At 38.4% G+C, this 23,316-nt stretch overlaps 6 protein-coding genes and 1 long non-coding RNA gene across 9 annotated transcripts; 5 read left to right on the forward strand and 2 right to left on the reverse strand.

The window, feature by feature from the left end:
- Positions 1-345: 345 nt before the first annotated feature.
- Positions 346-3,183, forward strand: LOC103338865 (uncharacterized). Its single transcript, XM_008242122.3, has 3 exons — positions 346-1,048; positions 1,360-1,475; positions 1,926-3,183. The coding sequence occupies exons 1-3, from the start codon at positions 908-910 to the stop codon at positions 2,710-2,712; spliced, it is 1,044 nt and encodes a 347-aa protein (XP_008240344.1). The 5' UTR covers positions 346-907; the 3' UTR covers positions 2,713-3,183.
- An 8-nt stretch (positions 3,184-3,191) lies between these two features.
- On the forward strand, positions 3,192-3,577 carry LOC148915459 (uncharacterized). Its single transcript, XR_016122100.1, has 2 exons — positions 3,192-3,306; positions 3,426-3,577. It is a non-coding gene; the product is annotated as an uncharacterized LOC148915459 (long non-coding RNA).
- An 83-nt stretch (positions 3,578-3,660) lies between these two features.
- INH3 (inhibitor-3) lies at positions 3,661-4,357 on the reverse strand. The gene has a single exon (XM_016795621.2). It carries the CDS (start codon positions 4,240-4,242, stop codon positions 3,898-3,900), a length of 345 nt encoding a protein of 114 aa, XP_016651107.2. The 5' UTR covers positions 4,243-4,357; the 3' UTR covers positions 3,661-3,897.
- A 673-nt stretch (positions 4,358-5,030) lies between these two features.
- STT3B (staurosporin and temperature sensitive 3-like b) lies at positions 5,031-9,441 on the reverse strand. Its single transcript, XM_008242120.2, has 6 exons — positions 8,220-9,441; positions 7,447-7,983; positions 6,641-7,095; positions 6,279-6,401; positions 5,593-5,652; positions 5,031-5,467 (listed from the first exon to the last, which is right to left on the reverse strand). The coding sequence occupies exons 1-6, from the start codon at positions 9,156-9,158 to the stop codon at positions 5,338-5,340; spliced, it is 2,244 nt and encodes a 747-aa protein (XP_008240342.2). The 5' UTR covers positions 9,159-9,441; the 3' UTR covers positions 5,031-5,337.
- An 818-nt stretch (positions 9,442-10,259) lies between these two features.
- LOC103338862 (DNA-directed RNA polymerase II subunit RPB7-like) lies at positions 10,260-13,044 on the forward strand. 2 transcript variants are annotated; one of them, XM_089055607.1, is made up of 6 exons: positions 10,260-10,482; positions 11,124-11,315; positions 11,424-11,474; positions 12,040-12,105; positions 12,198-12,266; positions 12,658-13,044. In XM_089055607.1, exons 1-6 carry the CDS (start codon positions 10,384-10,386, stop codon positions 12,718-12,720), a joined length of 540 nt encoding a protein of 179 aa, XP_088911733.1. In that variant the 5' UTR covers positions 10,260-10,383; the 3' UTR covers positions 12,721-13,044. The 2 variants fall into 2 exon arrangements, with proteins under 2 accessions (XP_088911733.1, XP_088911732.1); XM_089055606.1 differs by having other exon boundaries at positions 10,261-10,499; positions 11,150-11,315.
- A 168-nt stretch (positions 13,045-13,212) lies between these two features.
- On the forward strand, positions 13,213-18,729 carry PARC6 (plastid division protein). 2 transcript variants are annotated; one of them, XM_089055600.1, is made up of 12 exons: positions 13,213-13,730; positions 14,226-14,339; positions 14,455-14,592; positions 14,967-15,071; positions 15,168-15,290; positions 15,647-16,015; positions 16,197-16,292; positions 16,453-16,650; positions 16,786-16,851; positions 16,934-17,707; positions 17,946-18,136; positions 18,257-18,729. In XM_089055600.1, the coding sequence occupies exons 1-12, from the start codon at positions 13,467-13,469 to the stop codon at positions 18,339-18,341; spliced, it is 2,523 nt and encodes an 840-aa protein (XP_088911726.1). In that variant the 5' UTR covers positions 13,213-13,466; the 3' UTR covers positions 18,342-18,729. The 2 variants fall into 2 exon arrangements, with proteins under 2 accessions (XP_088911726.1, XP_008240341.2); XM_008242119.3 differs by having other exon boundaries at positions 13,214-13,730; positions 16,453-16,572.
- Positions 18,730-19,103: 374 nt separating this feature from the next.
- On the forward strand, positions 19,104-23,073 carry LOC103338860 (succinate--CoA ligase [ADP-forming] subunit alpha-2, mitochondrial). The gene is made up of 7 exons (XM_008242117.2): positions 19,104-19,542; positions 20,108-20,317; positions 20,663-20,833; positions 21,068-21,191; positions 21,967-22,028; positions 22,454-22,535; positions 22,654-23,073. Exons 1-7 carry the CDS (start codon positions 19,321-19,323, stop codon positions 22,791-22,793), a joined length of 1,011 nt encoding a protein of 336 aa, XP_008240339.2. The 5' UTR covers positions 19,104-19,320; the 3' UTR covers positions 22,794-23,073.
- Positions 23,074-23,316: the final 243 nt, after the last annotated feature.

The following is a 23,316-nucleotide window of genomic DNA, read 5'->3' on the forward strand; positions in this document are numbered from 1 at the left end:
CAAATATCAATATTTTGTGATAGTAAATTTTGATTTAGTAAACGGTAATACCATAAATATTAAATTTCAAATTGCATTAGTCCATCCACTTCCACTAGATGTATGCATAAATGATTTGAAGTCATTTTGTTCTCAAAAATTGAAATCTTGCGTGATATATCATATCATCAAATAAGTACAATAAATAAAATAAATCCACAAATAAAAGAAAAATAAAGAAAACAAGGACGGAAACGGAATATACATTACAATTTTACATACGAGATGAGGTGGAGGTGGGGGCCGCAAAGAGGCAGAGTCGTTTGTTTGCGTGACTGTATTGAGGGAGAGTCTCCCTTTTAATGTATGGAATAAAATATCATAAAAATGAATGAATGCTGCTAAGCTGAGCTGAGATGTGTCGGTAGTCGGTATCTCTCTCTTGCCCGCTGTCTTCCTCCTCCTCTCTCCTCTCTCCTCTCTCCTCATCCTTCAAGTCCTCAACTCAACTGTATCATTCCGCGTCAGGGGAAATACATACAAAATTAATATAATACTTTACCATTTCTATCTTTTTATATTCACAAATTCACAGCTCTCGTCTCTTCTCTTCTTTTTCTTTGGGGGAGACTTGGCTAGTTTGCTTTCTGCGTTTGAGGAATTTTTTTTTTTAATTTTTTTAATTTTATGAATAGAAATGCTGATGCTGCTTCTCCCGGACAGGAGAAGCATTTGACTTTTATGTAGACTCCATTTTTTTTAGTTTAATATTTTAGTTCTGTATGTATGGATCTGCTTTTGTGTCTCTTTCTTTTCTAAAACTCTTCTCAAGAAAGAAACCAAAGATTGGATTTGAGGGCAGCAGCAGCAGCTAATTAAGCTATAATATATACATATAAATACAACAAAGGAAAGAGATCGGGGAAGAATGTCTCCTTCCAATACAAGGTCGGTGGAGAATGGCAATAACGGAGGAGGAGGAGGAGGAGAAGGAGGCAAGAATTTCATAGAGCACCAAGTCTCCAAGATGGACACGCTTGCCGGCGTTGCCATCAAATACGGCGTCGAGGTTTCTAATTTCTCTGAAATCCCCCTGCTATATTTATATATGCTCTACTCAAATCCTGTCGTTAAATTAATTTGTCTCTGTTTTCAAATCCTGTCTTTAATTAGTTCGTTCCCTGGCTCTGATTATTTCCCGCTCTATTACTATTAGTTCTAGTCTATTGCTTCCTATTATTGCTATCATCATCAGCTGCAGCTTCATGCCCTCTTCTTCTTGGTCTTGTTCTAAGTTTCTCACTTTTCTTTAATGGTCTCGTGCTATTGCTAAAGGGTAAATGCTGATGATGCTTTGTAAATTTGTAATGAAACAAACAGGTGGCTGACATTAAAAGGATGAATGGGTTTGCTACAGATCTTCAAATGTTTGCTTTGAAGACTTTGAAAATACCTTTGCCAGGAAGACATCCGCCATCTTCCCCTCTTTCTCTACGGTAATCAACATCTTCTCAATTCTTTCTCTTCCATGTTCTCTCATTTTATCCCGCCTTCCTCTACTGTTCTACCCTCTTTCTTCTTAACTCCAATTCCAAACAATCTATAAGCATGAAATACCAACAACAAAACGATAATATCAAATGTTATTATTACTTACATTTTCACATGCTACCTTTTCCATTGCAACTATAATACATCCACCGAAGCATCACCCTAAACATGCTATAGTTCTACACCGGTCCTGCCTCTATATATGTAATCCATATCTAATGTACATCTGTTATTGCTGAAAAAAAAACCGAGGTTACGGCTTCTGCCTTAAGAATTTGTAATCTGCAATTCTAAATTCCCACTGTTTCTGGTAGCTGGATGCTCAAGTGCATCAATCGATCTTAGTCTGTATTTATAAGCATCAGTTAGCTTATAGTTTCTATGTCTTGCTGCAGAGAAAACAACACTGAAAAATCCACCCCATGTCTTGGCCAAGCTATTGTGCTAGAACCATTCCGCTCTGTGGGTTCAAAAGCTCCCAAAGAGAAAGTCACTCCAGCAATGAGCACTTTACAAAAATACTATGGTCTAAGATCTCCAAATTTGAGGGATACAGCTGAAGGCATGGAGATGGCAGTCTACAGAAGTCGAAGTTCAGAATACTTCAATGATGAGGTGCTCTCACCATTGTCTGAAAGTCACCCTAACAAGTCTAGGCATTCTTCAATTGATCTTTTGGCTGAGAATGGTGCAATGGCTGATTATACGCACCTTGCAGAACCTGGAAATGGGGAGGGTGAGAAATCTGATGAGAAATCGGTCCGAAGGCGTCAGAAAGCTGAAGTTGATAATGGTACTGGTACACCAGAAAGGCTGTTAAAAGGGGAAAACAGTGGTGGGAGCAGTGGTTTCTCTTCTTCAACAGGAAATGGTTTAGCCATGAGGCCGAAATCAGCAAGCCGAGCAGTACTGCAATCTGATTCAGAGTCAGGATGGTTGAACTCCATTCCAGTGGGATTAGGCGATTCTATCATGACTGACGAAATGGCTGTTGTTCGTAAATCATCAAGCACATCAAGCTTAAAAGACCAGGAGAGTAATAACACAGCATCAGTTTGGCCAACGTCAAGGTGGAGCTTGAAACAAGACTTGCAAGCTCTCTCAACTGCAACGATGGCTAGACCAATCTTTGATGGCTTACCGAAGCCAATAACTGGCCGCTGGAAAGCTGCCCTTGATTAGAGAAATTCATTTGCACTTTGATATAGATGATTTGTTTCCTTGCACTAGATCCAATGGGCTGAAATATCTCAGCTACAAAATTCGCCAAAGTTATACATGATATAGCTGCAGTAAAATCAGAGGGGGAGAAGTATAGAAGGAGAATACGGTAAATAAAGATTTATTTTCAACTATTGGATGATAATGATATGCGGCCATATGCTAAATAGCATTTCAAGTCTGAAGCAGTAGCTGCAGCAGTTTGAGAAAAGCTGTAATGGAGATGGTATGTGACCAAATTATTTATTATTTCGTTATTCTTGTGATGTGTTACTTTGAATCAAAAAATAGCAATCCCACTTGGACTGGGAATTTAAGTTGAGATCGGTCATGTTATCTTAATAAAGGTAGTAGTGTCAAGCTGTGCATTACAGTACAATTGTATCATCGCTTGCTTATTGGCAATGGAGATTGAATTTTTTTTTGGCACAACACTCTGACTTACACTAGTGCCTTTTCCCTTAACCTTTTAGCTTGTGAAAATCACTAGTTCTTTTTTCCATGAAAGGAGATATTGAAACAATGAAAGAAAGACAGACGTATGGATTAACAATGGTAATTGGTTGGTTGTTGATTACAATACAGATGTGTTCCTTGCGATTGATGTTTTGTGGGCTGTAGATACTGAATTAATCCATCAATGGTTGGCTATTGCCTTGTATTGTAATTTACAGGTTCCTTCAAGTAAAGTTTCATTTCATGTGAAGCCCAATCCGAGCTTGCTTTGTGGCACAGGCATGTAAGGTTTTAGGTCGTTTCTTTCGTTGAAATAACCAGAACCAGCCAATTGTTCATTAGAAGAAATCAACTTTCAAGTTTTAATTGACATTCAGCAATCAGCAATCAGCAATCAGCAATCAGCAATCAGCAACATCAAATCATTATCAACTCAACTGATCAACAATAACATATCACAACCGACCTCTGCTTTGTTTTGTAGAATGTAGATCACAATAAAACAAACAAGCAAGCAACCACCCATGGGGGACAAAGATTGAGGAGGCATTACATATATATTATATATGTTTGTTTATCACAGATCCTAATTCCTCCTCCCAACTCCTAAAGAATTATGAAATCACAGATCCAGATTTGTGAAACCAATCACTCTTCACTGGATTGAACAACTAGAAAGAAAGTATGCTTCTACGATTCATCACAACAGACGTTGTTTTGATGGCCCGAAGGTGAGGGGTGATGCTGATGGCGGTGATCCTCATCATCGCTATCGTCTTCGTCGAAGGGCTTCTGCTTGTGGAAGATGCAACACTTTTTGGAGCTCTTCTTCTGCATGAACTCGTTGTCCACCGTCCCCTCCTTCCATGTCACTTGCTTCTTCTTCTTCCGATTCAGCCGCAAAACCAAAGCATCCGATTGCGATGATGAAGATGCCGATGCCGATGCCGATGCCGATGCGTCGGGATTCTCAAGGGTGATGGTGGTCGTCACGCTCCCGCTCGTTATCGGTTGTGCTCTGCTGCCGCCGCTCATGCTTCGATGATTTCTTCGCAATCGCAAATCGCCCAATCGCCCAATCGCTCAATCGCTTGGCGTTTGTCCCGTTTACCTCGCTACCAGGTCTTAAACATCCGTCCGTGTGACCGTCGCTTATCTTTTACCTTTTTATTTTATTTTAATAATAAATGTTTTTAGGGACTACTACTAAATACTAATGATAATTGCTTTTAAATTTATGGACCTATACCTATCGGCACTTCTCTTTTTTACGGAAATAAATTCTTATTCCTGGGGCTCTGCCCCTTTGTTAATTTTTTTTTTTAAAAAATAAATAAAAAAATAAATCTTAGAACCCTCAACACAACATGCCGACAAGTACATTTTCTACATGTTGTGGGGAGCTCCAAGGGCTATGGTGGTGGATTTACCAATTTTGTAACTTTCATTACTTCTTTTTGGTGAGGCTTTACAACCGTGATCACATAAATTACCAACGCATTTCACCCAGCGCAATACTTTCCCAGGTAAAAAGGATTACAAGTTCGTGAACAGTTTATTTGAAAGAAATACAACCTTTTTAAGAAAATTCGTCGGAGAACTACTAAATGTAAATGCATGCATTGAAAAGAAAAGAAAAGACAGAAACAAGAGAGTTTCTTACAATTTTACTTCATTGTAATGGTAAACCAGCAACCCACATGGACTAGCGGAATGTAGAATTTAGGGAAGTACAAGCATTCTGGTGTTCTTTGCATTTTACTTTTTTTTTCCCTCCCCAAAATGTATTCCTTCTGTTGCAGTAATGATGGTAAGGCACTAAATTTATCATGAGATTTAAAGTTAAAATTAAAATTGCTCAAATGTTACATTGTGAATCTTATCTATGTCTCAACGATACAATGAACAAAACCGTTGTAATTAACCGAGGCAAAAAAGACCGCAAATCCATTTAGGGGGTTCCCGATCATATCAGTAAAGAGCCTTGAGTGCCACAAACCAACTCTAAAGGAAATCCATACGCTTTACTTACTATCACTAAAAACTATATTTCAAGACTCCAAGCTCTCAGGCTTTCATCTACCATGTTCAATTACTGTCTTTTCTGTAGCAGCAGCAAGAGAGATAGATCTACCACCTATTATTAGGTGGTTTGACTTTGTAAATACGAACAATCCAATTAGATGTCGTGAATGCCTCTTCCAGATGTTCAAGTTTGATATCCTTATTTCCAATTTCAACCCCCCGTGCACGATCATACCTGTCAAAAGCCCGCAACAAAAAACCAAAAAATTTAAAAAATCAGCAATTTGACATGAAAATTCCAGACTTGATACACCTAATGCACTGGAAACAAATAACCTATTCAAGACACATGAAACTTACCCAGGTGGTTTGCCATACTCTGTCGTCAGCTCTCCAAATCGATAGTAAGACAGCTTGTACCTAATCGCCAACAAAATTGAAAAACAAATCATTTTTGCACAAAACTTGACATCATACAAAGAATGGAACATCAATAGTATAATAATTTCCCAAATAAATAATTCACTTAAGGATCTAAGATTAATTTTAAGTGAGAAAGCACCCAGTAAATCCCACATTAGAACCAGTGGTCCAGCAGAATGAAACTCCATTTACTTTCCGTTATAGCTCGCTTACATCAATCAGTAGGCATTAGGGATTGCAACCCAAAACATTGTCAACACAATCATCTCTTTGACAAATTTCAGGCAAATGTAATATGTTAATTTAGTTTAAAGAAGAGTATGTTACGTTATTACAAAAAGTTTGAGAGAATTCATTCATAAAAGAACAACCATAATTATATGCTCCAGCATAAAATGCTCATTTTATAATAATTTTCTTTTCTTTCTCCCCCACAAATATGCACAAATTGTTCTGGATTACAGAACTCCTTTGGACACCTGTGCCTTTTGTTTTATTATGTTGATAAAATGAAGTAAGGTGTCGTTGGGAAAAATATGAAATTATTAGCTGTGTTTAAGAATTCTTAAATGCACCTACACATGACATAAGTTTACACATCTTAGCTGTGTTATGAAACTTACATGAGGCAGTTCAACATCTTGGGTGCTGCACCTTTGTCAACCCGATATTCACCATTAACGAGGTAATCGGGCTCCTTAATCACAGGAAACACTCCACCCCCAATTCTTACCATCCACAGAAATCTAGCATGGACAAATTGTATTACTATATGATGAAAGCAGAATGACAACACCCAAAATATTACTTCCAATTAAATTGAACAAAAGGGTTCTGAAAATGAATCAGAAATATTGATAGAGTTAAGAGAAACACACAAGCATAACTGCACTGCGCCACCAACACAATCATCAAATGCTTCTACAAGTATTATCAAATAACAAGAGATATTTCAAAATTTCCAATGAAATTCATATGAACTTACTTGTTGATATCATCAGAAGAATAACCAGTAACACCACCAAATACAACTAAGACATAATCCACATCAAGCGATCTCATTATCTCATATGCCTCATCTTCATAAGATGACATTGCACGCCCAACCGTAGCAATGTGTGTATTGTTCCAGGTGTTATTGTCAACTATGACAGTTCTGTTTCCCATTGCGGTGATTTGGTACCCATAATCCCACCATGACATCACTTTAGCATCTGGAGGAGTATTCTGACGAAGCCAAAAGTATGCCTCACGATAGTCATCAAAAATGACCCTGTTCCCATGGGCACCTCTTGCAGCCAAAACAATTGAGGGAGATGAGTATGCCTCTGACGTGACCCAGGTACAGTGGGTTGCATACTTACTAAGCAAGTAAAATGCACCAAAAAGTAAGACGGTAGCACCATTTCTTTGAAAAGGCTGAGATTGATCAACAGAGCCCTGTTTGTAAGACAAATGTGAGCAATGATAATTGTTATGTACTCTAATTTAAAAACAAAAACAAAAACTAGCGTTTGATATAAACCACCAAAACAAATATCAAAAGAAATCACCATGGACCAAAATTCCAGTAAGTACTAACTATGGATCAAAATTTGACAGCAAACATTTATTCAGAAAATAATTTTATTTTCAAGATTTGAATATCAGCCATTGGATTTGGTTCAAAAAGTTGGTGAGTATGGATTCTCTACTCAGCAATAAGCAAGAAATCAAAATTGTATAATGTATATGTATGTTTGTTTGTGTTGTATGCATGCACGTATGTATATAAAGGAGGAAAGATCTCACCTTCGAAGAGCCTTTTGTGCTGCTGCCTCCTTTGGTGGAACCCGTCTGGGAAACTTTGTTCTTTGCCCTTACCAACTGTGTCAAATTCTTTATAGTAGCAGAGACAGCAATGGCACTAATAAGACAAACCGCAGGTGTGGCAACAAGAATTAACCGAACCATGACACCAGCGAAATACATGCTTGTAAGACCATACATAACTATAAATATAGTGGCATCTGACAACCGCTTGAAGCAGAAGTAGAGACCAGCAGGGAAAAGGAAGAGTAAGATATGGAAATCAAACATAAAAGATGACCAAGCCGTTGGCTGATGCTCGGAGACAGATGCAATAATGGGAATGTGATCCTTGGCATATGTTGGGTCTAGCAAGGAATAAAACCGTCCGGTCCATGGAGAGATATACCCAGATGCAGTGCCGACTCCCAAAGCAACGGCACCAACGCCTACTGCACAGGTGACAGTGATCCTTAGAAAGGCTTGAAACATCTTTGTGTCACTCAGTAGGTGCCTGACCCAATCTAAGAAGTAAAATACCTGCCAACACCATCCCCACGCACCACCAAAGCAAAATGAATAAAGAAGTAAATGAATTGGGTAAGTTAGTTTATACTTTAACAATCTGTAAGATGACCAACGTGGTTACAAGGCTATCTTACAATAGAGATTTATTGGACTATATATCATACCATATACACCGAACGGAAGCGGAAACATGCAATACACTTCATATAATTGATAAGAGTAAATTGAATGTGCATGGAAAAGCAAACCTGCATCAAGAAGAAGACGCCCATGGCAGCCATATGCTCGCCAGACTGCACGTGCTGAAAGCCGACAAAGCGAATTTGCATAGCGAGCAACATTCCGATAATATAAGTGCAATTGTAGGCGACATATAACCTCATGGAATAGCGACCGGTGACCAAAAGCACCAAAACGTAAAGCGGAATCAAGTTGATAATAAAGACATAACCTCCCCAAGCAGAGACCATGTAGAAATAGCCGAACGCCGAGGCCAAGGCCCAAGCGAGCGAGCCGGTGTTGACGGCCTTCACAAACAAGTAAAAGGTCAAGAGCAGGGCGAAAATGGCGACACCTTCATTGTCATAGGAGCCGGCGACCGATCTGGAGATGTAACCGGGGCAAATGGCGATCAAAGCGGCGGCAACAAGGCCGGCGCCGGTGTCCCAAATCTCTTTGCCGAAGAAATAGGCGACGAGGGTGGTGTTGGAGGCGAAAAACGGCGCCGTTAAAACGCAGACCTCGCGAATGTGAACGGCGAAGCTGAGGAATCGGAGAGTCCAGTAGATGAGGGCGGCGGTGACCATGAGGCCAGGGTAGAGGGTGCCGCCGATGATCCGGCCGAGGGGGTACCAGCTCTCGGAGTCGAACCAGTTCCAGAAGTCGTAGAAGCCCTTCTCGGTCAAGTAGAGGGTAGTGCGGTAATTGAAATAGGGATCGAACTCGTGGATCATGGACTCGTAGCGAAGGACGCTGAAGAGGCGCGTAATGAAGGCGAGGATGTAGACTAAACAGAGGATGGAGACTCGGATCAGGAGCTCCTGCTGCTTGGTTTTGAGTTTTAGGGTTTTGAATGAGAGGTTGTTGAGGAGATCTGGTTTCAGCCCTGACATGGAGGTGGCCGGGGACGGAGATGGGCCGGTCTTCGCAGTGGCTGTGCCGTTGACCGGCTCAGGTTTTCCGACCATGTCTCCTTTGAGAATTGAGGAAGAAGGGGAAAATGAGTTATGGATTTGGGGGTTTTGCTTTCAGAGTTCGGGATTTGGCATTTGGATTGGGTCTATGAGAGTATGCTGAGACTGAGACTGAGACACCACTCCAGTGAGCAGACACCAGACAAGGAAATGTAGACACTGATCTGCGAACTGTATAGATAGATTCATAGATTCATAGAATGAATGACTTGGAGGGCTCTCACTGTTTGGAGAGAGAGAGAGAGGGAGACTAGAGATTTGGACTTTTTTATGGGCCATCTCTTGCCTCAAACTGGTCTTTCCTTTTGTTGGGCCGGCCTCTCACCCCATATGCTGCTTCTCAATTTCGTGCCTTGCTAGCTGTCTTTTTTCTTTTTCTTTTTTTCCAATTTTAATTGAAGCAAAATATATCCCTTTCCTTTTTTCTTGAGAAAATATAACCCCTCTCTGTTTCTATTAATTTATGACATATTTATTAAGGGCATGTTTACGTATCAGTAATGGAGAAACTAAGGAATCAGAGAATTTAGGAATCGGAGAACTACTGAATCGGTATGGGAAGAATCATTCCCATTAAGCTGTTTACTAAACATATGGAATTAGCAATGGAATGAGATTAATTCCCATTGTTATTGTTTAGTAATTTGCATGAATCAGAATCCAAATTAATTTTAGAATTATGGTAAAGTGATAAGGGTATTTATGGATGTTATTAAGAGAAAACATGAATGGGAATCGTATCGACTACTCCCCCTAGTTGATATGATTCCTAGTTTTGAGGGAATGTGATTACGGATTTTGAAGTGGGGCCCACTTATTTTTTCATTCATGATTGCAAGTAAACGCAGGAGAAGTCAGGAATGGAAATCATTCCCTTTCCTCCTATACCCATTACTGATACGTAAACATGCCCTAAGTTAGAAGGGATTGTTCCTGATTTTTGTTGTGTTTCCTAAAATCATGAGGATTGAAACTATTTTAGGAAACCATACACATTCATTATCTCAACATTGTAGAAAATTACGGTTGTGCCCAATGTGAAACTAGAAAAATATTAAAAAAAACCTTAAAATCAAATACCCTACGGGTTTTGGTCCAAAAAAGCCCACCCTCCCTCTCGATATGTCCTGCAACCGGTCCCTTTCTCTCTCTCATTCTATCTCTCTTAGCTGAGCAACAGTCGACGATTGTCATTACCTCCCTGAAGCTGTCAAAGAAGATGTTCTTCCATATAGTGTTGGAAAGAAACATGCAGCTTCATCCTCGTCACTTTGGCCGCAATCTTCGTGAAAATCTCGTGGCCAAGCTCATGAAAGATGTTGAAGGCACTTGTAGGTTCCCTCTCCTCTTCTTCTTCTTCTTCTTCTTCTTCTTATTAAATACAATCTAACCCTTGCAATTTTCTTTTGCTTTTTTTTTTTGGCTGCCTTGTAGCCCTACGAAATTTAAATCCGAGGAAAACTTAAACCTTTCGATTCTCTTTTCTTCTTTTCACTTTATTTGCTACATGCTTATTTGGGAATGGAAACCCTTATCTGTTTGATTATGGTTTAAACTTGGGTAAACAAAAACAAACCAAAAACTAAGTCTTGTCAGTCCTTGTGTAGACGCAGTAATGCTAAATACATTGAAATTTGACCCGATATTAATTTATAGGTAAATCCCATATCACATTGAGTTTGGTGAGGGGGGACACTCAGCACCGGTTCTTGTTCAGTTTTGACTTTGTGAAAGCTCATACCTTGGCCAATATAAGCTCCAATACGGCATGTATTTGTATTAACATGGCTCATTCTGCATAATTAATATTAGGTCAACTCCATTTTTAGTCACTTTATGATTGAATTTCACTAAGTTCTCCTGCTCAAGTTTAACTTTCAAGTGCTATATCTTTGAAAAACCAAGTATGTGGTAAATGTTCTTCGCTGTTTTTGCTACTCGGTGGGATGGATCAAGGAGTTGGTATATTTTCATCTTTTGTGCAATGGTCAACGTGGGTTTGTGGTTGCAATTACTGGCATAGAAAACATTGGGAAGAGACTGATTCGCGATGGGACAGGCTTTGTCACATTCCCTGTGAAGTACCAGTGTGTTGTTTTCAGACCATTCAAAGGAGAGATCTTAAAAGTTGTTGTTACTATGGTGAACAAGGTATGCTTTCCTCTTTTACCTTGATGGCATCAATATTCTTAATTTGTTTTTTCAATCACTTGTATTCTTAACTGCATAAAATATGTAATGGCATATGAATTCTTATAGATGGAATTTTTTGCTGAGGCTGGTCCTGTTCAAATCTTTGTTTCAAACCATGTAAGTATCCACCCTTCTTTATTCTGAGCAGTGATAAGCTTTTATCCATATCTTGTTAGAAAATTTTGTTTTCTTCAAATTTTGTCTTGTATGAAGTTATAAGCTTTTGCAAGGACTAAGGCGGGTTGCATTGGTGCTATTGTGTGTGTTTCTTTTTGCCTTCTATTTTTCCCCCTTCCTTCAAAATAACCATTTCTACTCAACTTTTTTAATAAAGTGCCACCTCTAAAGAATCATATACTTTTGGCCTTTAGGTCAGTAAATGTTGCATCTTTCTTTATAACATAGTCAATATTTTGTCTTTTGCTAACGTAGTCAATGTTGTATGCTAATTGTATATAAGCAGTAGTCTACTAGTCATATATATGAGAAAATTTATGTGTAAGTTGAAGTTCAATGAGAGTTATACTTTTTCAACTTCTCTAACCAATACTATAGGTTACTGGTTTTTGGAGTTTAAAGTGCTCCTCTCTTGTACCTTCTGAGTCATGGCTTCAAATATCATATCATAGTGATTATATCTTACAGATAGAGTATATGTTAACGTCCTCATCTTGTGTTGTAGTTGATACCGGATGATATGGAGTTCCAATCTGGAGATATGCCAAATTATACAACATCAGATGGATCAGTATGCTTCAGTTTCACCTGATTCTCTAAAGAGTAGTTGTTTCTTTTCTAGCTTAGTTTATATGGTTAAATTGATCTTTTGTTATTTTGTAGGTTAAGATTCAGAAAGATAGCGAAGTTCGGTTAAAGATAATTGGAACACGAGTAGATGCTACAGAAATTGTATGCGCTCACTCTGTTTTCTTTTCACTTAGTGATTCTTTAATTTGTTTTTATTGTTTTCATTTTCCTTGTGCTGTCCATGTGATTGGGAAAATGGAGTAAAGTCATCCGAGGAATGGTCCTTTTAATTGTTCCTTGATTAATCGGTGTGCCATGTTTTGAATTTTCAACCCTAAATCAAACTGAACGGTGGAGTGCTGGGATGATCATATCCTGCATTTCCATGAATCTCTTACTTGTTTGATCCTGGTTAGCTGCCATAGTTAGTTTTTGGCACACTTGGTCTCTTAGAACCGCTTGACAAAAGGCTCTTTTGTACAGCTGGGCTAGCATAGTGCAATTTAGATTCATTTTGTTTGCTTCTGATACTAGTTCTCCCTCTGCTTTGCAGTTCTGCATTGGTACAATAAAGGATGATTTCTTGGGTGTGATTAACGATCCTGCGACTGCTTAGTGAAGTTGGGAGTTCTGCATGCAAGATGGGCTTTTGCCTGTTTGCCTTGTGGTTCTGTTGAATAGCTCAGTAGCGTGGATTTTTTGTTTATAAAATAAATGTAATATAATAATACCGTCCTTGTATTTTCATCTTATTTCTCCTCACAACGTTCTTCTCTCATTTGTACGTTTCTTTTTTTGTTGGTCTGATTTGTGTTGTAAAGGATGAACTATGACAGAGATATAAGTTCTCAGGTGGGGGCAAAAGACATAAAACAAGCCAAATAATTAAAAACTCTGACAAAAAAAAAATAAATAAAAAACAACCAGATTGTAAGAAAAATAAATTCACAGCAACAAATACAAGCAGATACCTACCTGAGCGAAATATAAAATACAAGCAGATACCTACCTGAGCGAAAAAATAAAATAAAATAAAATAAAATAAAATACAAGCAGATAATTGTTAAAAAGAAAGGAACTGCACAAATATGATAAATGCCATCTCTACCCTTTCTGTTTTGTTATGGAGGAATTGGCTTTTCTGTTTGGCACCAAAATTTGGAGAAGCAAAGGAAAAGGAAAATGGTTGCATAAGAAATCCAAAGATTCATTTTGATGTCTCAGTCCAAAAACAATGAGTCTATCTCTGCTTTCACCTTTAAGAAAAGCAAATTGTTTCTTGTTCAACGCAAAAACCCTTACCATTCCATTTCTAAAGCTTCTACTTCATCAGTAAGATAGTTACAAAGGGAAAAAAGAGTCATGGCTGCTTTGTCTCACGCCTTTCCAAGCATTCCGTCTTCCTGTTGTCATTGCCGAATAAGTAATCTCAAGGAAGATCACAAGTTCTGCGTCTGGGGTTTCTCCAGAGAAATATGTGACAATGAAATCGGTGTTTCTAGGGTTAACAGGAAGAAGGATAATAATCATCTCACCGGTCGCTGGACTGTGAATGCAGTTGACACCCACATTGTGGAGACCGCTCCCCCTCGCACCACCGTTGAAATTCCCATTACTTGTTACCAGGTCACTGCTTCATTTTTCTCTTCCTTTAAAATCCTTATTATTTTTAATCTCTCTCCCTCTCTCTTGCTACTTGTAATGTGTAATGTTCGTGGGCTTTGTATTTGTTAAATCCTGATTATGTGTTAAATGTGTATTCATTCTGGTTTGGAGCTGAGAAAATCGGAAGGGGATAAAATTGCTTTCCCTCCACCTCCTTTTGCATTTTGTTCTGGCTCCGGATCCTGCAAGTCACTTGAGTCGCTCTTTAGTCTGCTGGCTAGTAGCATATCTGCAATAGTGCCATATTTAACATTTTCCTCAAGAGCTTCAATTGTTGAACATACTCTGCCATCCTTACACTTGAAGTGGCATAATTAAGTTATCAGAGTTTGTCTTGTGTGTACAATTTGTGTGATGTTTATGTGAATCTTGCGCTAACATATCCGTATTTTCTGAACTTTATTATTAGTCTGACTCTGCATTTAGTAACTTAATGCTAACGTAACGAATTTACAGCTTATTGGCGTTCCTGATCAAGCTGAAAAAGATGAGGTTGTTAAATCAGTGATGGATTTGAAGAGTGCTGAAATTGAAGAGGGTTACACCATGGATGCTGTTGCATCTCGCCAGGTTGAGACTTTAATTTTTTATTATTATATGTGGTAGATATACCAGGTGGAAAGAGCTTTCTGCTAGGTTGTTTAATTTCATCTTTAAATTATTTCTCTTGTGGGCTGCTTTGCAGGGTCTTTTAATGGATGTGAGAGATAAGCTTCTTTTTGAACCAGAATATGCTGGTAATATTAAGGAAAAGATCCCACCTAAATCTTCCCTACGAATCCCTTGGGCTTGGTTGCCAGGTGCTCTTTGCCTCCTTCAAGAGGTACAGATTTGTCTTTGTACAATCTACTTAGTCGAACATAGATTTTGTGGCTTAGTGTTTAGCCTTCAGCCTTTCAGGCTCTTTTTTTCTCCTTTAAAGAAAAATAAATATTGTTAAACACTAATTTAAGAGGGATTGAATTCTTTTCAGAATTTGATTGCTACAGTTTGTCGCGAAACTCATTTTTTCACCCCTACTTTTCATTGTGGATTCCTCTTGTAGATACACGTTGCCTAATTGCATTTATTAAGTGTGTAACATTGTCTTCTTCGTAATATCATAGAATATTTTTTTCTTGTTTAATTAGAAAAAAGAAGAAGAAAGGATTTTGTTTTCGAAGGTGGGTATAATGATATTGGATTTCTTCATTCTAGGTTGGAGAAGTTAAGCTTGTGCAAGATATTGGTCGCGTAGCTGTTCAGCATCCAGATGCTAAGCCGTATGTTCATGATCTTCTTCTTTCTATGGCACTAGCAGAGGTAAGGCATATCAGCAAAGAGGTCAGGATATTGTACTGTCCGTTTTGTTTCAGCATTGTTATGCCTCCTTTTCTTATCCTAGGTGCTTTCTTGAAGTGTGCAACTGCAAAGATTGGTTTTGAGAAGAACAAGGTGTCCCAAGGATTTGAAGCTCTTGCTCGTGCACAGAGTCTTCTAAGGAGTAAAAAGTCTCTTGGGAAAATAGCATTGTTATCTCAGGTAATCTCTCATCTTCTATGTGCTTTTGTGTCAATTTTTTTTTATCTGATATTTTTTTATGGCATTTACTGGTTCAATCCACTAATTGGCATCTGGTCTGTCACTCTGAAATGGAACTATTAGAATTCAAATCATCTGACTGTATCTTAGCGTTTGTTTTGCAAAGTAGAGAACATATATCTACATAACAAATCAAAGTATGGTGGACCAAATGTTGAGAAGTTAAGTTGTTCTTAGTCAGATTGACCTGGTGGTTGAAAATTCTAAAATGTGACAAATTTCTGTTAGACAGCATTTAACTTTATTCCATGCCTGTACTTGCCCTAAAGTAAACATATGTTGGTCATGTTTTATAGATAGAAGAATCTTTGGAGGAGCTTGCACCTGCTTGCACATTGGAATTGTTAGGCATGCCTCACTCACCTGAGAATGCTGAAAGAAGAAGAGGAGCAATTGCAGCCTTGCGTGAATTGGTCAGACAGGGGCTTGGTGTGGAAACGTCGTGTCGAGTGCAAGACTGGCCATGCTTCTTGAGCCAAGCATTTAATAGACTAATGGCTTCGGAGATAGTTGATCTTCTTCCATGGGATGATTTAGCTATTACAAGGAAGAATAAGAAATCACTTGAATCACAGAATCAAAGGGTTGTTATTGATTTTAATTGTTTGTACATGGTGTTGATAGCTCATATTGCCCTGGGGTTTTCAAGCAAGCAAAAGGAATTGGTAAATTCATTCTGCTCCTAGGTCCAAATTATTATTTTTGAATATGAAGTCTGCTGACATAGTAACTCTCTCTCTCTCTCTCTCTCTCTCTCTCTCTCTCTCTCTCTCTCTTACTTGGGGCAGAGGGTGTTGCTGCATGTTCCATTTTGTTAATTTCAGCCCTTATAATATGGTTGTGCAGATTGACAAAGCAAAGATTATATGCGAGTGTCTGATTGCATCAGAGGGTACTGATCTGAAACTTGAGGAAAATTTTTGCTTGTTCCTTCTTGGTCAGGTAAAATTTTCAGTTTCCTCCTAATTTTATTTATTGTGCTGTTTCATTAGAACAGTTTTGGATATCTTGCAGAAACTATGAATTTGTTTTTCCTTTTTTCTTATTGAATCCTTCTCTTATGTTTCCTCAATGGAATACTTGGTGATATCTCGGTTTCCAGGGTAATGAGGCTATGGTTGTTGAAAAGCTTCAGAAGCTTGAATTAAATTCAAATTCTGCTGCACGAAATCCAATCTCAGGGAAGGAAGTTAAGCATACTTGTGGAGCAAATCAAGCTTTGGTATATCTCTTATTGTGTGCTGGAATTCTCATCTTAGCTGTCATTAGGAGCATGCTTATCTTTACTTTGAAACATCGGGTAATGGGAAGGTCCTGAAAAATTCAATGTGTTCTATTTGTGCCACTTCACACGCTACGTATTTCACTACAAACTTTATGTTTGTTTTAAAGGCCAATACTTTCTCATGTCGGACTGCCTGCTGAACTTGATCAGGAAATGTGGCTGAAGGAGGCTGTCCTCGCTGTGTTTCCAGACTCACGAGATTGCCCTCCATCGTTGGTGAGATTCATGAGAAGGACTGTTAAAGGATAATAGCTTTAACTTTAGCAGAGGGTTTATGTATGTATGTATCTCTTTGCAGGCCAACTTTTTTGGTGGTGAAAGGAGGACTCCTTTGAGCAAGAAAAGCAAAGTAGCTCCACAGAATTTGCCTATTTTAAGTCACAGACCAATTTCCACTACTCTCGTGTCAGAACGGAGAGATTTCGATGAGTCTCTTTCCCATTTGAACTCTTCTCAACATCTTGGAACAGCTGTTAAGCAGCTGGCTCCAACTGATCTTCAGAGTCCCTTGATATTGGGCAAGACTGGCAGTGGTAGCAGTGCTAGTGCATCATCTGTTCAATTGAAAAGGAATCTTGGCATGCACCATGACAAAGTTTGGAATGGTTGGGTTGCTAGAGGAGTTTTGGTGGGAAGGATCACTTTTGTGGCAGTACTGGGGTGCATTGTTTTTGCTTCCTTAAGGTTAACAGGCATGAAGGGAAACAAGATGAGAAGTGCTTCTAAATGGGGCCCTAGTAAGCCAAATATGCACACAAGTTCTATTTCTTGGACAACAGATTCATCTGTGGATTCTAGTCTAGTACCTGCTTATATCAAGGGAAATGGACTAGCTGGCAGACTTAAGAAGTTTTTGGCGACTTTTATGAAGCAGGTCAGGACCTGCTCAGATGCTGAAAATCCACAAATTTCATATCTGTCTTCTTCGACATCTGTGTTCCGGAGGCTTATGTCTATTGAAGAAGCTGAAGACCTTGTGAAGCAATGGCAAGCAATTAAAGCTGAAGCTCTGGGGCCTAGCCATGAAATTGATAGCCTCTGTGAAATCCTTGATCAGTCAATGCTTGTTCAGGTATAATTTGTGGAGGTTTTTGAATATTTGATATTGTTATTTAAATAGTATTATCTTAACAAAGTTCAGTCTATGAATACTTATGACATGGAATAAGTTGGATATGTCACAAGCATTTTATTGTAATAATAAGCTCAGTAATTTACTTTCACATGTTTTCTTTTCGTTGATGCTTCATTTAAGTTTACTGCTTTACTCTACGTATTTGTTTGGTTACTTTCGCATGCATGGTTCACAGTGGCAGGCTTTGGCTGATGCTGCAAAAGCGAGGTCTTGTTATTGGAGATTTGTTTTGCTACAATTGTCTGTCCTGCGAGCTGAAATTTTATCAGATGAAGTTGGAGGAGAGATAGCAGAAATCGAGGCTGTGCTGGAGGAAGCAGCTGAACTTGTTAATGAATCTGAACAAAAGAACCCAAGTTATTACAGGTGAGTTGAATTTATGATGTGTATTTAATGGAGAATCTGTATTTGAGTTTTAGATTTTGGTTTGCATGTTTTTAATGTTAAATTTGATATTTGACTTCTTTTTTCTTGGATTGATTGCAGCACGTATAAAATTTGGTATGTTCTAAGAAGGCAAGCAGATGGTTCATGGAGGTTCTGTGAAGGGGAAGTGCAAACACCATCATGACATTGGCCTAGTTAGTGGAATATGCATGAACCAGCAGCTGTCCCACACCGAATAATGCTTTGCTAACTTGGTTCCTCGCATCTATAATTCTTCTTGTGGAGGTCCCAACTAATTAGAAATGTGGATCTAAATTTAGGAGGTTTTTGGCAGATTTCCAAAATTGCAATTGGGTTGTTTAGTTTTGTTGATGTTGATAACTTTTACTTGTAGCTGAAATAGAATGAGCGGAAAATAGTTATTGATCTCCTTTCGTCCGTGTCGTTGTCTCCGATTACTAGAGGCATTTAAGGCTAATTGAAATTGAATTGTTCGACATGAACTATCGGACTACTGTACAGATTATCTAAGTTTCAAAATTTACTATGTCATCTGATTGTGCTTATTTTAATTTATTATTATTTTTGGGTCTGAGTGCTTATTAGTTTGTTTGGGCCTGAACTGAAGCCGTTAGTTTTTTATTATTAATTTTTCGATGAAATTATGTAAATTTGAGCTTGAGATGTAACACTTTTGACGTTACTAATTGCACTTCACTACTTAATCATGTGTGATTTTAGCTAGGTTAAGAAAATATAATTTCTTCGTTGCGGGAGGTGGAAGACGTTATGATCTTTTAATTCTTTTCCTGTTTTGTCAGATTTAGTAATCAATCAGTATATATATAAACAAGACAAATGCTTGCGAATAATCCCTTTGCTAATTTCAACCTTAATTAAACCGGGAAAAAAGGGACCAATAAGAAATATATATATCTTTTTATCAAACAATAAGAAATAAATTATTATTTTTTTGTCAGAACAATAAGAAATAATTTAGGGCATCATTTTATCAGAGAACGCAGCCCAACTACAAAACTCTCTCAAGAAGAAGCCCATATTAAAGCAGAGCAGAATCTGAAGCTCCTTCAAAAGACTAGACTAGAGAGAGAAGCAGTTTGTTGATCGAATCCTTGAATTGAAGCACAGCATCAAAAGAGGTGATGGGTCGCCAAGCCGTAGCCAAGCTGATCGGTTCGATCGCATCACGCAAACCATCTCCGTCTCCGTCAACTTCTATTCTTCAGCGTCGACATTACTCCCCGGCTCCGCCACCGCCGCCGGCGGTGTTTGTCGACAAAAACACTCGTGTCATATGCCAGGGCATCACCGGCAAGAATGGCACTTTCCACACCGAACAAGCCATCGAATATGGCACCAAAATGGTATCACTAACAAACATGCCTCTCTCTCTCTTCTTCTCGTCTCTTTTATTTGCTTTATTTAGTTTTTGTGTTCTTCTTCTTTCTTCTATTTTTGTTTTTCGTAACCCAAGCTCGGAAATCAATTACGGAATTAAGAAAATTAGGCTTTATTCTAGTGCCGCTGAGATTATTTTGCTGTATTACAGTTTTGGGATTTTCACTGATACTGGTACTGCATTATTTGTGCTTAGATTCATTTTCTCATTTGCTTAAACATCTATGTCTCTTACTATCAAAAGGGGAGTTTGAATTGGTGAAAATAATTGGAAAATGAGTTCTTGTTGACATGTGAAACTGAGAATATGGGTTTCTTATGCTAATGCATTAAAATTAAATGGACTCCTAGATTAAAATGGTCACGACTTTCACAATTAATTGACTAAGTTTGAAGGTTTGAATTTCCCATGATAAGTTTTCCTCTGAAATGCTACATAACGTTATAAATTATAATCACCTTCTTTGTTTCAAACTGTTATGTATTTTTCCTTCCTTTCTTTCATTTCTTTATACTATTGTGCTGAAACAGGTGGGTGGTGTAACACCAAAGAAGGGTGGGACCGAGCATTTGGGACTCCCTGTTTTCAACTCAGTTGCAGAAGCAAAAGCTGAAACAAAGGCTAATGCCTCAGTCATTTATGTTCCCCCACCATTTGCTGCTGCTGCAATTATGGAGGCAATGGAAGCAGAGCTGGATCTTGTTGTGTGCATCACTGAGGGGATCCCGCAACATGATATGGTAGTATATTTTTATCATTTTAAATACGAAAGTTAAGTTTACATGTTCATACATCACAATTTGAATCTTGGGTATGACATTTTGTTTTGTCGATATAATTCAATTTGTATCACAATCCTATTAGCTGATATGTCAGTTCTCAAATGTTTTGGGACTTCCAAATGCTTGGTTATTGAGTTTTGTCCTTCCTGGACTATCATATGATTTGTAATGTGAACTTTATTGAACTTGGTCATAGCTCTGATTATTAATTTTAATTGACTGCAAGCCCAGTTGTTAAGCTTGAGTTTAGTGTTCTGTGATTCATGTGAAACTGTCCTTGAACCTAATAATTATGAAATTCAGGTACGTGTGAAGGCTGCTCTTAACAGGCAATCTAAAACTCGGCTCATTGGACCAAACTGCCCTGGAATTATCAAGCCAGGTGAATGCAAAATCGGAATTATGCCTGGTTACATTCATAAACCTGGTCGTGTAGGAATTGTTTCTCGATCTGGTACCTTGACCTATGAAGCGGTGAGTACTAATTGTGACCCAGTTAGGATGTACGAGGGGAGAAAGAAATATTTTGCCTTTCCAACAGAAAATTTTGATACTAATTTGGTTTTTCGGAAGATTGGGTACTACTATTATGGTCATATCTTCATCCTCTTCTTGTTCGATGTTTGGATTTTGTGGGTACCACCTCCAATTTACATATTATGCCAGTTTTCTTATACTTCTAACTAATTTTGTCCCTTTACCTTGCAGGTTTTCCAAACAACTGCTGTTGGCCTTGGACAGTCCACCTGTGTTGGTATTGGAGGTGATCCTTTTAACGGTACAAACTTTGTTGATTGCATTGACAGATTCCTAGAAGATCCTCAGACAGAAGGTTAGTAGTTCGTATTTTTTGGTGGCATGATCCTCAGGCGGAGCTTGCTTCTATGAATTTGCTCTGGAGATATATCTATGCACTCTATTTGTTTCTGGTTGCATGTATAGGTCCATGGTTTGCCTTTTACTCACCAGATCTGTTCGTGTTTTAATGCGTGACTGTGCTTCATGAAAGCTATTACTAGTGCTCATTTATGAAGAATGTTGTGTATCATATAAAATATCAGGATACTCTGGGCCTTAAGAGCAAATGTATAGAACTCTCTCTCTCTCTCTCTCTCTCTCTCTCTCTCTCTCTGCCATTTGCTTGAAATATTTATATCCATCAACTATAATGTTGGTGGTTGCCCATTTTTAAAGTAATGAACCTAGGCTTGATCTTTTGTGATTCAGATTTGTGTGGTGTGCCTCTGCGTGAGTTCTTGAATACTTACCATTCAAGTTCAACCTTTAGGACTTTTGTCTTTTCTAATTGTGGATGCTCGCCTGACTGTTTTTTATTGCTTAAAAATTCCATTGAGCACATTTTATTGATATAGTATTGTATGCAAGCTAAACTTCATTGATTGGAAAAGAATTATGTGGATATAAGAAAAACAAATTAAATAACTCTTGTGTGATGAATTTTTTTTAACGTGCCCCTTTTAACTTGATGTAAGGTTTCTTACCCTTTAATTTGTGCGGATGATTTGGGTAAGATGTACAGAAAAATAAAATGTGTTGAAGTAGGGGACATGTGATTTGAACGTAATTCTAGGATGTATGTGTTTCAGGTATCATTCTTATTGGAGAGATAGGTGGGACTGCAGAAGAGGATGCTGCTGCATTGATAAAGGTAACAATCCCACTTTCAGCCCCACCCTCTGAGCAGAGTAGAAAGTTTGATAAACCCTTTTAGCATTTCTATTTATAACATAGTACTCGTAAATATGCTCTACGAGTCAAGAATTGAGTTTTGCTAGGGGGATAACGAGAGAGAATTATCTTTTTGTTGATCCTTACTTTTGAAGAATCAATTGATCCACATATTTAATTTTAGATGAACATTTTGGGCCTCTTCCCTTTCCATTTAAGGAAAGACTCCCAAAGCCCCCACATAACCCCACCCCCCCTAAAACACACACACACACACACACACACACACACACACACACACACGAGACTCTCAGCATCGTAAATTCTCACAGTTAGCTTCACTGCTACCATCTTTATCTGTTGCCTGTATATGGGTGGCGACTGATTATCTGACCAATCAAACAGGAAAGTGGAACTGAGAAGCCTATTGTTGCTTTTATTGCTGGACTAACTGCTCCTCCTGGCCGTCGTATGGGTCATGCTGGAGGTATATGATTCATTACTCTCTCTCTCTCTCTCTCTCTCATTGTCTATGGTTGAGTGTGGTTTCATATCATTCTCATAACATGATAATCACACGTGATTGGTGGCATCTGCTTGTGCAGCTATTGTGTCAGGGGGGAAGGGTACAGCACAAGACAAAATCAAGACCCTTAGGGAAGCTGGGGTGACAGTGGTGGAGTCTCCAGCAAAAATAGGGGTTGCGATGCTTGACGTCTTCAAACAGAGGGGCCTTGTGAATTAGCTTGGACAATAGCAGTTCATTTGCAGTCACCTGCCTACAATGTTTTATGGCAAGATGCCCAAAACAACATGATTATCTCCAATTCTTCACTGCTTATAACTGTGGTAGAGCATTTGAGTGCTCAGAGTTTTCTCTGCCGTTTGCCACATTGGGTGGTGTTTGGGGATCCATTAATTTGTTTATGAGATTGTTTTTCATACATGAAGTGATTTTGAACGGTGTCCAGAATACAAATATAAGCTCTTGCAATAAAAAAGCTAAGGGCATGGTTGACAGATTATGCACGTTTTTCACTTGTGAGTTTAAAGCTGAATACGGAGCCAACATAAATTTTGTAACAATCTGATTAGAGACCCAAAAAAAAGGTTGGGGGTGAGGGGTTGGTGGATACACACTAGGCTTCTGTTTTTTCGTTGATTTGTCAAATGATTCCTTCCCTCCCTACCGTTAAAATTTATATTATCAAATGATTGCTACCGTTAAACGTTAAGTTATCAAATAAAATAAAAAGGTAATAAGAATA

Source organism: Prunus mume, linkage group LG7 (assembly GCF_029339155.1).
Source record: "Prunus mume cultivar Tortuosa linkage group LG7, ASM2933915v1, whole genome shotgun sequence".
Taxonomy (NCBI): domain Eukaryota; kingdom Viridiplantae; phylum Streptophyta; class Magnoliopsida; order Rosales; family Rosaceae; genus Prunus; species Prunus mume.